The 11,338-nt window shown below is 36.7% G+C and overlaps 1 protein-coding gene across 1 annotated transcript; it reads left to right on the top strand.

Moving 5' to 3' along the window:
- The first annotated feature begins 232 nt into the window (after positions 1-232).
- Positions 233-5,078, top strand: LOC114405858 (probable leucine-rich repeat receptor-like protein kinase At1g35710). The gene is made up of 3 exons (XM_028368372.1): positions 233-696; positions 830-3,259; positions 3,371-5,078. The coding sequence occupies exons 1-3, from the start codon at positions 288-290 to the stop codon at positions 3,745-3,747; spliced, it is 3,216 nt and encodes a 1,071-aa protein (XP_028224173.1). The 5' UTR covers positions 233-287; the 3' UTR covers positions 3,748-5,078.
- The last annotated feature ends 6,260 nt before the right edge of the window (positions 5,079-11,338 follow it).

Here is an 11,338-nt window from a genome sequence, read left to right as displayed (position 1 = left end):
ACAGTGGGAGCATTTTTATCTCTAAGGATAATGCATAACACGCTTCAATCCAAGCTCTTACTAAACTCTTCTTTGTTTTATTTTTGTATTAAGTATTGTTATAAAAATTATTTGTGTATTGATTATATGTGAAATAATTCCAATTTGGTTTCCTATTTATTTTTCTAACAGTTTCCACATGAGTGTCTATTGGCCGGCCACTTTTATATATACCGATTACCAAGGCCAATAGCATTATAACAAAGTTGACCAGTAATTGAAGCCATTTGAATCCAAGTCAATCAAGTATGGCTAACTGTGTTTGCAGTTTATTGATTATGGTCCTTTATGTCATGCTGCTACCATCAATCATTGTTACCAGCATTGCACCTTCGTCTAATTACACGTCCACAAATGAGGAACATCAGGCTTTGCTCCAGAGCGGTTGGTGGTATGCTTACCAAAATATCTCAGACCATTGTTATTGGGATGGTGTCTTTTGTAATGAAGCTGGAAGTGTTACTCAGATTTACCCGGATTATTTGAACATTCCTCCATTAGAAGAATTGCGGCGGATTCAGAAGTTGAACGTGAGTGCCTTCCCCAATTTAGTCTATCTAGATCTAAATGGAATGGCTCTTACAGGAACCATTCCTAAAGAAATAAGCACACTTACAAAGCTTACCTATCTTGTCCTGTCCAACAATTGTCTTCAAGGTAATAAGATGCTGCCTAAAACACTTTTGTTTTGAGCCTGGCAATTCTGTTAATTGCATTATCGGTCCCTTCTAAATTCCAGTCAATAGGAGAATCTGATACACCTTTTTCCATGCTTTTGACCAAATTGCAGGTTCAATTCCAGTAGAAATATGGAATTTGACACAATTGGTGGAACTATATCTCGATAATAATTCACTGACGGGTTCAATTCCTTCTACTTTGGGTCGATTGAAGAATTTAGTCTTTCTCATCCTTGATTCTAACCATATTCAAGGTGAGCTTATGCCTAAAGCATTTTCAAATCTCACTCAACTTAAGCACCTTGATGTTTCTAGGAATTCTCTGAGCGGTGTCATCCCATCTACATTGGGTGAATTGAAGAATTTGGAGCATCTCTCCCTTTATTCAAACAAATTTGAAGGTCTCTTACCAATGGAAGTAGGGAATTTGACACAATTAAAGGAATTATATCTCTCAAACAATTCACTCACAGGTTCAATTCCCTCTACTTTGAGTCAACTAGAGAATTTGACATATCTCTTCCTTGATTCTAACCATATTGAAGGCCGGCTCATGCCTAAAACACTTTCAAATCTCACTGAACTTAAGCACCTTGATGTTTCCTGGAATTCTCTCAGGGGTGTCATCCCATCTACATTGGGTGAATTGAAGAATTTGGTCAAACTCTACCTTCAATCAAACCAATTTGAAGGTCACTTACCAATAGAAGTAGGGAATTTAACACAATTACAGGAACTAATTCTCTCAAACAATTCACTTACAGGTTCAATTTCTTCTAGTTTGGGTCAATTACAGAATTTGACTATGCTCCTCCTTGATTCTAACCATATTGAAGGTAAGCTCATGCCTAAAATGTTTTCAAATCTCACTCAACTTGAGCAACTTGATGTTTCAGGGAACTCTCTTAGTGGTGTCATCCCATGTACATTGGGTCAATTGAATAATTTGGGGCATCTCTCCCTTCATTCAAACAAATTTGAAGGTACCATACCTTCTACATTGGGTCAATTGAAGAATTTGGAGCATCTCTCCCTTCATTCAAACAAACTTGAAGGTACCATACCTTCTACTTTGGGTCAATTAGGGAATCTGACAAATCTCTCCCTTAGTTCTAACCAAATTACTGGTCCCATACCAGTAGAATTTGGAAACCTCACATCTTTAAAAATATTATCTCTCTCAAACAATTTACTCACTGGTTCAATTCCTCCTACTATGGGTCGATTGAAGGTGATGATAAATCTCTTCCTTGATTCTAACCAAATTACTGGCCCCATCCCCATAGAATTATGGAACTCGACAGGTTTAATATTATTAAATCTATCACACAACTTTCTTTCGGGTTCAATACCTTCAGAGATTGCACAAGCCTATTATCTTTATGATGTTGACCTTTCCCACAACAATTTTACAATCCTATCTCCATTCCTAAAATGTCCCTATATCCAGAAAGTGGATTTAAGCTACAACTTGTTAAATGGAAGCATCCCTTCCCAAATCAGTTGTATTCATAATCTTAACCTTAGCCATAATTTTTTGAAAGGTGAAATTCCTCATATTTCATCAGAAGCAAATTCCATATTAGATAGCTTGGATCTTAGCTATAACAATCTCACAGGTAAGCTACATAGAGAATTTGCTACTCTGTCATATATAAACCTTTCGTACAATTCATTTGACTTCTCGCAAGACCTTGAGTCAGAGTTTCCAGACTATTGTTATTTTGGGGAAGACTCATTAATTAGTTACCACATGCCAAATTTCACATCCTGCTACCTTACACATATCAATTCTGTCCACCAAACCAATCCTCGAACTAAAAAAGGCAAGCCTTTCATGTTAATTGTTCTTCCTATCATTTGCTTCATTCTAGTGGTACTTCTGTCAGCATTATATTTCAGAAGATGTGTGTTTCAGACCAAATTTGAAGGAAAATCAACAAAGAATGGAAACTTGTTTTCCATATGGAACTATGATGGTAAAATTGCGTTTGAAGACATCATTGAAGCAACCGAGGACTTTCACATCAAGTACTGCATTGGGACTGGTGCTTATGGTAGTGTCTATAGAGCCCAATTGCCGAGCGGTAAAATTGTTGCATTGAAGAAACTTCACCAAATGGAATCTCAAAATCCATCTTTTAACAAAAGTTTTCACAATGAAGTCAAAATGTTAACACAAATCCGTCATAGAAACATTGTAAAGCTTCATGGCTTTTGTCTCCACAATCGTTGCATGTTTCTTGTCTATCAATACATGGAAAGAGGTAGCTTATTTTATGCCTTGAATAATGATGAGGAAGTTCAGGAGTTGAATTGGAGTAAGAGGGTGAATATCATTAAAGGAATGGCACATGCTTTGTCCTACATGCATCATTATTGTACTCCACCAATTGTTCATCGGGATGTAACAAGTAGCAATGTTCTACTAAACTCACAATTAGAGGCTTTTGTCTCAGACTTTGGCACAGCTAGACTCCTTGATCCCGATTCTTCAAATCAAACTTTGGTAGCAGGCACATATGGCTACATTGCCCCAGGTCAAGTGCTATTTTCAATTATATACTAGCAAAATTTGTGCATGACTTCCAAGAATTTGATTTGAAGGTATAGCTTGAGAAGTTAACCTTTTCATTTCTTGTACATTACAGAACTTGCCTATACAATGAATGTCACGGAAAAATGTGATGTTTACAGTTTTGGAGTGGTGACTTTGGAAACATTAATGGGAAGGCATCCTGGAGAGCTAATCTCATCTTTATCAAACTCAACTGCTCAAAACATGTTGTTGAAGGACATCTTAGATGCACGTCTTCCTCTTCCTAACTTTGGAAAAGACACTCATGATATAATGCTTGCAGTAACAATAGCATTAGCATGTTTGTGTCTCAAACCAAAGTTCAGGCCATCAATGCAACAAGTTGTTGGGCAGTTCTCTAATTTCAAATTGCCACTGTCTTTGCCTTTCCATGAGATTTTGATCCATCAGTTGATGACTCCAGATATGTTGTCTTTCATCCAAGTGTGAAGAATGAAATCTATTTGGCAAGTTTTGCTTTTTAAGAATAAGTAAGAAATTTTTCATGCTTAAACACAAGGCAAATGTATGTTATCATTTGAGACTTAAGAGGGTAATAAAGGGATCCAGAACAATCAACGGCTATAAATTGTGTATATAAATAGAAACAACCAAAAAGGTTTAACCATAATAAAAAGAAATATTGTTTACACATTGCCTGAATGCCTAGCTTGCCACCACGGCACTATACTAAAATAGGACATCATGAGCACCCTGTAGAAAAAATAGGAATACACGAGTCTAGGACATCTTGAGCCATCATGTCTTGACTATATGAAATGGATAAAAGGCAAGTTAGCTCTTACAGATGCATTCCAATCATAGTTTCCAATGTCACAACTCTGAAGCTATATTGTAGACACAAAATTTAAAATGCTTAAGATTTTATTAATAAAAAATTGTCAAAATTAAAACCACAAGTGAGTCAATACAAGTAGGACTAAAATCTAAAATGTGTTGACAAGCAAAAGATCTAGATGTTCTAACCAAGCAGTGAGCAACTTGATTGACTTGCCTACTGACAAACTGTACACAACAGCTTTGGAAATTAGATAGTTTTGCAGGACAACTTCTCAAAATATCGCCAACTTCAGTATTCTGAAACCTCCTCGAATTGATGCTATCAGCTACTGGTTTGCAATCAATCTCGAAAATAATGTTATCAAATTGCATGTCTGAAGTCCAGTTTATTTCAGAAAGAAGAGTTATTGCCTCTGCTTCATGTGATGATGGTAATCCATGAAACCAAGCTGATACAGGAAGCTACACCAAACAGACGTGTTTCATGGAAAATGGCAGTGTCCACATTATACTTCATATGGTCAATTGGTGGCTTGGTCCAGATTGAATAATTTCGAAAACTTTGATTTGATGAAGTTAAATTTCGCCAGTGAGCAATCTTCCAATCATGAACATGCTGAATAGCAAACTGCAGGCAGATATTAATAGGCTTTTCAACTCCATTCCATAGCTTCTCATTCCGACGATGCCACGGACACCATAAAACAGCAACAATTTTCTTGATTTGATTACAAGTGAAGGTTTCCAAAATGTAGAAAATAAACTTGATTTTGATTTATAATGACGAAACATTGCAATTTTGCTGTGAAAACACATTTATCAAAATAAATGCGTGTCTGAGGAATATGCAATAAGTGATCCTTCATTTGAGGAAAGAATAATGCCGAAACTCAGCCTAATTTACAGCAGAATCTACAATAAAGTAAATCTCCTAATCAGTCATCATGTTAAGCAAGCTAGCTAGCTTCTCATCAATCCTCAATCCTATTTTGTTTGGCAATATACTTTTTGGAGAAATTTGTGTGGTTCATTATTCAAGCACACAAGTACACATGAATTTATGCATTATTAATTGAGCATATACTAAGTGAAAAGAAGGGAAGGTTTCTAGTCAGTTTCTTTTCTTTACCCGTAAGAATCAAAAACAGTGTCAGGGATATACAATAACTCACACACTCTGTTCAACCAACTAAGTTAGACTCTCTTGACACTCCTAGTTAGTTTCCGAATTCTAATTAATTAATCAATGTATATATGCCAATTAAGCTCTGGCCAACGTGTTCGACCAAACTGCAACGCAATCAATCATCACTTGGCTCCCTCCTCAACATGACTATCTTAAATGTAATTTTGATCAGCCATTTCTAAGGAGCAGCTCTCTTTCTGTATAGGTATGTCATATGTGTCTCCGTGATGGCAAAGGTACATTCATAAAAGCACACACAAATTTTATTACTCCCACTTGGGTTACAGGCATCAGTTACCATGCTCAGTGCTACTGTCTCTCTTCTCATTGCTTTATAAACACTGGACATGTTTTACATACAACTGATATGCGACTTGCATGCGCTTGCCTTTTCCTTTTGTTCCCTTTACAATTTTCTCCCGTCTTTAACCATGATTTCTTTTTTATCGGCAAATGTTAGATGTTAATGATTAGTAATCTGTTAGCAGGGGGAATCCATGTTTAACCATTTACTGAGGCAAAACGACACCTGAAGAAAGTGGAATTCACAAGAATTCAACATGCCTATCTCTTTAATCAACACATCTTAATAATTAGTGTCTCCTCTTACAATTTGCACCCAATAAATGTCAACTGCATAAGTGGGAGACATCAATTATCTATGTTTAGCCTAGTTGGATTGATAGGTGTGTTTGGATTGACATTTGAAGCTTTCAAAACAGACATTTACTCTTTTCAAAGGAGGAAACAGAGAAGTAAGACTCTTGTGTCATTGAGCTTAATGTTATTTCATATTGGAATAAATTGTTTTCCAAATAGACTCTAGGGTGTGTTTATTTTGAAGGGAAAAAAATAATATACAAGAAAAATTTTATACTTTATTTTGTGGGATTCATATCTCTTACACTCTATTTTAATTATAAAAAAAATCTTTTACTTTTGTTTTCTCTATTTCCCTCCTCTAAACTAAACACACTGTGCTAATAAAAAAAACACTCTAAGAGTGCAATTAATCATAAAAGTTTTTGGATCGCTGATATCTTGAAACATTATAGGATGTGGGCATTTTTGAAGGTGTAATTTAACAAATGTAAGATCAAAAATGGGAGAATTTCAAGACTTGGAAACGCAACTAAATCACATCAAAGCCTTCATTGGAACCAACGATAGGATCTCCGACAAAAGATTCTCAGGGAGAATCAAACATGTTAGGATGGGTCTAGAGAGACTCAAAATATACCCTAAAATCTAAATGGCTCGAAGACATTGGAGGGGATTAATATAATGTAACAGAAACATTAGAATTATTTGCTGAATTTTTTTTAATCGGCAAAACTAATAATATATTATATTTAAAATAGTGCAAGATGTACTGGTAAGTATACAAGTGAAGGCCAAAATGAGCAGAAATGTGGTGCCCTAATACAAGTTGATTACAAAATCCGTATAGCATGAATTAGGAAACCAAAAATCTGACACTATTTTTGGCCCGGTACTACCCTTTACTTATATATTCATCCCTCCTTGATTACAAAATGTCTCCCTAAGATTACTAGACCACTGATGGAAAGGTAGATCAAAGCCTTTATCCATAAGTTTTAGCCACATCCAGCTTACTTCCTCCATCAGTTTACTGGCATGAATCTTCCATTTGAGAAAACAATCACATTACGATGATGCCAAATATTCCATGTCAAGGATATCCACCAGCACTGCCATCGCTAGAACCAAACACCAAATGTCTTTCCAAGCACATACTGAAGGAAATGTTGTCTCGGACATTGCAAAAATGCTCCCGATCTATTTGTCCAAGACAGAGCTTTCCACCAAAGTGGTAGAATTTTACTACAGCTAAAAAATAGATGTGTTGCATCTTCGGAACTTCTGCAGAATGGGCTCATTGGATCATTGATTTCCACATGTCTTTTACGTAAGTTCGTCTTAGTTGACTATCTATTTCATAATAATCTCCAACCAAAAAAGGAAACTTTGCTTGGGACCCTTACTTTCCACAGCACATTGAAAGCTCCATCCTGATTTTCGTCTGTATAGTCGCCCATAAGCATCGCATACGCATTCCCCATAGTGTATACACCACTTGAATCTCCCTTCCAAGTCCAGTTGCCTACATGATCTGGATAGATGATGATACCATCCATTTCTTCCAGGAACTTGGTTGCCAAATCAATCTCAGCATCAAAAAATGGCTACCTCCATTGGAAATTCTACTCCCACCTTGTACCTGTGATACCTCCCATCTATTGAATGGATTGTTGTTGTTGATAGGAGATATAGAGTACAATCTGGGGTACTTCAACATAAGTGTTACACCATCATCCTCCCAGAATTGCACCCTTGCTCTACACCCAAGATTCCTCTTTATCCCTTTAACAAACCAACTCCCTTCTTCAGTGGAATGAGCTATAGATCTTATACCCTTCCACCATGATGATTTGGTGTTGCCCCTCCTCACCTCGTCCCAATTCCTCCATTCACCATATTTTGAGACCAATACCCTAGCCCACAGCTCCCTTTGGTTATGGAATAAATTCCATCGCCACTTTTCAAGAAGTGCGTAATTAAACTTCCTTAGGTATCTTATTCCCAACCCTTATTTCTCCTTTGGTAGGCACATTGACTCCTATTTTACCTGAGCAATCTTCCTCTGCTCTAATCCTCCACCCCACAAAAACCTCTGTTGTATCCTCACCAACTTGTCCAATATTTTATTAGGTACCCTAAAAAAAGAAAAAAGATAAATAGGAATGGAATTTAAAATTGATTTCATGAGAGTCACCCTTCCCCCAAATGAAAGTAATTTTTGTTTCCATTTCGACAACTTTCTCTCACATTTCTTGATGATGGGATCCCAAACCTCAGTACACCTTGGGTTTGTCCCAATCAGGGTACCCAAGTAGAGAAAAGGTATGACCAGTAGACTACAGTTTAAAAACATAGCGGCATCCTCCTTCCACCTCTCTAACATCCCCACTACCCCAAAGCTACTCTTTGAAAAATTAATTTTGAGCCCTGACACAAGTTCAAAACTCCATAGAATGGCCTTGATTGCTTTGACATTCTCCCTAGAGGCTTTCCCAAAGAAGATTGTATCGTCTGCATACTGTAAGATACTTTCTACCTCGTTCCTACCAAACAAGAAACCTTCAAATAGCTTTTTCTCCATTGCTTTTCTCATTAAGCCATTTAGTCCCTCTACAACAACATTAAATAAGAAAGTAGCTAGTGGATCTCCTTGCCTTAACCCTCTTTGTGGGATGAATTTAGCTTAAAGGCTTCCATTAACCAATATGAAGATAGAAGCTGAATTTAGACAGCCCTCAATCCAAGAGATCCATCTATCGCAGAAACTCATCCTCCTCAACATGTACAATAAGAAATCCCAAGAAACTGAATCATGAGCCTTTTCAAAATCAACTTTAAACACTAAGCATGGTTTGTTTCACCTCTTTGCTTCATGAATTACTTCATTGGCAATCAGTGTACTTTGCAACAAATGTCTCCCCTCTATGAATGCAGTTTGTCTTTCATCTACAATTAATGGCATCACCTCCTTCATCCTCGTTGCTAGTACCTGGGGCACAATTTTGTGTATGCACCCTATTAAGGAGATAGGACTAAAATCATTAAGGTTTTATGGATCATGCACCTTATGAATGAGTGCTAGAAATGAAGCATTGTTTCTTTTCAGGAACACTCTATTGGCAAAGAACTCGTCCATAAATCGAAGCACATCGACTTTAATCACCTCCCAAAATTCTCTAATAAATTTGAATTAATGCCATCTAGTCCAGGAGTCTTATCACTTGCACATTCCCACACAACTTCCTTTACTTCCTTTTCACCGAATCGCTCAATCAGTCTAACATTGTGGTGATGACCAATGGCTTGAAATCTAACCCCATTAAGTTTAGGCCTCACCCAATCTATCTCCTCAAATCTGTTTTTGAAGAATGAGTGTATCTCCTCTTTCGCCCTTCCAGGTTCAACAATCCAAGCACCATCAACAAGCATGCCTCTCGAGGTATTAAAACTGTGGTTTGCATTTACAATCCTATGGAAGAAACTAGAGTTGCAATCCCCTTTTTTGATCCACCTTGACCTTGCCTTTTGCCTAAGTAATGATTCACGTGATTGAGCAGCTATCCACAGCTCCTCCTGTAGTTTTTTTCTGAGTCAGCAACTCATCATCCGATAGTTGTCTTTCATCACCTTCAATTTCCAACTTGTTTAGCTCCCTCTCAATACGTTGTATCTTCTTCTGTGTATCACCAAATTGTTCCTTATTCCAAACTTTCAACCTTGCCTTGGCTGCCTTTAGTTTTTCTTTAAGCACAAATCCACCCCCAAACCCCTTATGTGATCTGCTGCCCAGCATTCTTGGACAACCTTTTTGAATGATTTATCTTGGAACCAGCAAGTCAGAACCCTGAAGGGTTAATATCCCTAATCAATGTTTTCAGATTTTAGCAAAATTGGACAATGGCCTAAAAAATTTCTCTCCAGTATAAACTGGGTACAGCCTTGCCATTTTTCAAGCCATTATGCAGAAATAAGGACCCTATCCAACCTATTTTTTGTTGTCCCATTTGGCTTGTACCACGTGAATTTTCTGCCCACACAAGGCATATCTTCAACATCAAGATCAACAATCCACTCATTGAATTCCTCCATATTACTGTCATTCACCCCCCTTTCACATATTCCTGCTCTCTCAACTGGGTTTCTTACACTACTAAAATCACCAAGTATACACCACAGCCTTCCAAAACTTGAATTTCTCAACTGCTTGATTTGTTCCCATAAATTCCTCTTTTGAGCCATATCACATGGCAAATATATGTTGACTATATACATCTTTTGCTCATCAGGAACTCACATGTTTTCTAAATAAATAAAGTCATGATCATTTATCTTCATCTCCATTCTAAAGAATTGTTCACTCCATAGGCAAAGTAGCCCCCCTACCCTATTACGAGCTGGAAAGGCATTTTGCGACTGGAAAGTTTGCTTTCTATTGTTCACTCGTTTTCAATAAGGGGACTTTTGGAATTTTTCAATTTAAAATTAAAAATTGGAAAGGCATTTTTTGGCATTTTTCAATTTAAAATTGAAATTAAGTTTGCTTTACAGCTGCACCTCAGGGAATTTTGGCATTTTTTGTTTTCAATAAAACGAGTGCTGGAAAGGCATTTTGCGACTGGAAATTAAATTAAAAAAAAGAATTTTCCAGAGGCAAAGTAGTCCCTTTCCATTTTCATTCTTGTTTCGTTCTTGTTGTATTGTTGCTTTGCTCTTGTTCTTGCTTCGTTTTGTTTCAAAATTCTGTTTCAATTATATTTCAAATTTTGTTTTGAATTCTATTTGGGGACAATTTTGCTTACTGGATGAACTTGAGGTTTAGGGTTTAGGGTTTAGGAGGTCAAATTGCCTAATTTCCTATTGAACGAATTACCTAAATTATCCTAGACGAATTTGAAAAGAAAGCATTATATAAAAAAAAAAGTTGCAGAAAGTTTTAAAAAAAATGGGTGTTTGATCTTTGAATGCGGATTTAAGGCAGCTAGAGACATTTTTTGGCAAAAATCGTGGACCAAATCCCCTTCGGAAAATTGTTAAGGGATTCTCCTCTCAATTCTTAGCGTTTTGATATATAGTGGGCCTCAAACAGACAACTGTAGCAAAAGTTATGACCATTTGAAGTTTACATGTTATTGAAATCTGTTATCCAAATATGTTATTCAAATTTGTTATTGAGTCTGTGATAATTAAGTTGTCTTTCCTGTTCTATTACCTTGTGCATCCAATTTGATTCATCTAGGAACTTAAAAGGGAGTGAGTGGTAAAAGGCAAGAGTGAAAATATCACACAAAAGCCTATATTGAGAGCATCAAACACGAGTGTGCATCCATCAAAGAGAGAAACACGTGAGTAGAGTGTAGTGAGGTCCTGCAACCTTTGTTTAATTTACTGCAAATTTTTTTGTTCCTTAATTATGACAGGAATTGGTGACGATGGTGATGAATATCATCAACT

Source organism: Glycine soja, chromosome 3 (genome assembly GCF_004193775.1).
Source record: "Glycine soja cultivar W05 chromosome 3, ASM419377v2, whole genome shotgun sequence".
Classification (NCBI taxonomy): Eukaryota; Viridiplantae; Streptophyta; class Magnoliopsida; order Fabales; family Fabaceae; genus Glycine; species Glycine soja.
The sequence above is the reverse complement of the archived record's forward strand: the minus strand, read 5'-3'. Positions and strand labels throughout refer to the sequence as shown.

Bases quoted from the DNA above. Each gene is read 5' to 3' on its own strand.
- LOC114405858 (XM_028368372.1), top strand. From the start codon at position 288: ATGGCTAACTGTGTTTGCAGTTTATTGATTATGGTCCTTTATGTCATG. The intron at 697-829 runs GTAATAAGATGC...ACCAAATTGCAG, and splicing joins GTCCAACAATTGTCTTCAAG to GTTCAATTCCAGTAGAAATA. The intron at 3,260-3,370 runs GTCAAGTGCTAT...TGTACATTACAG, and splicing joins ATATGGCTACATTGCCCCAG to AACTTGCCTATACAATGAAT.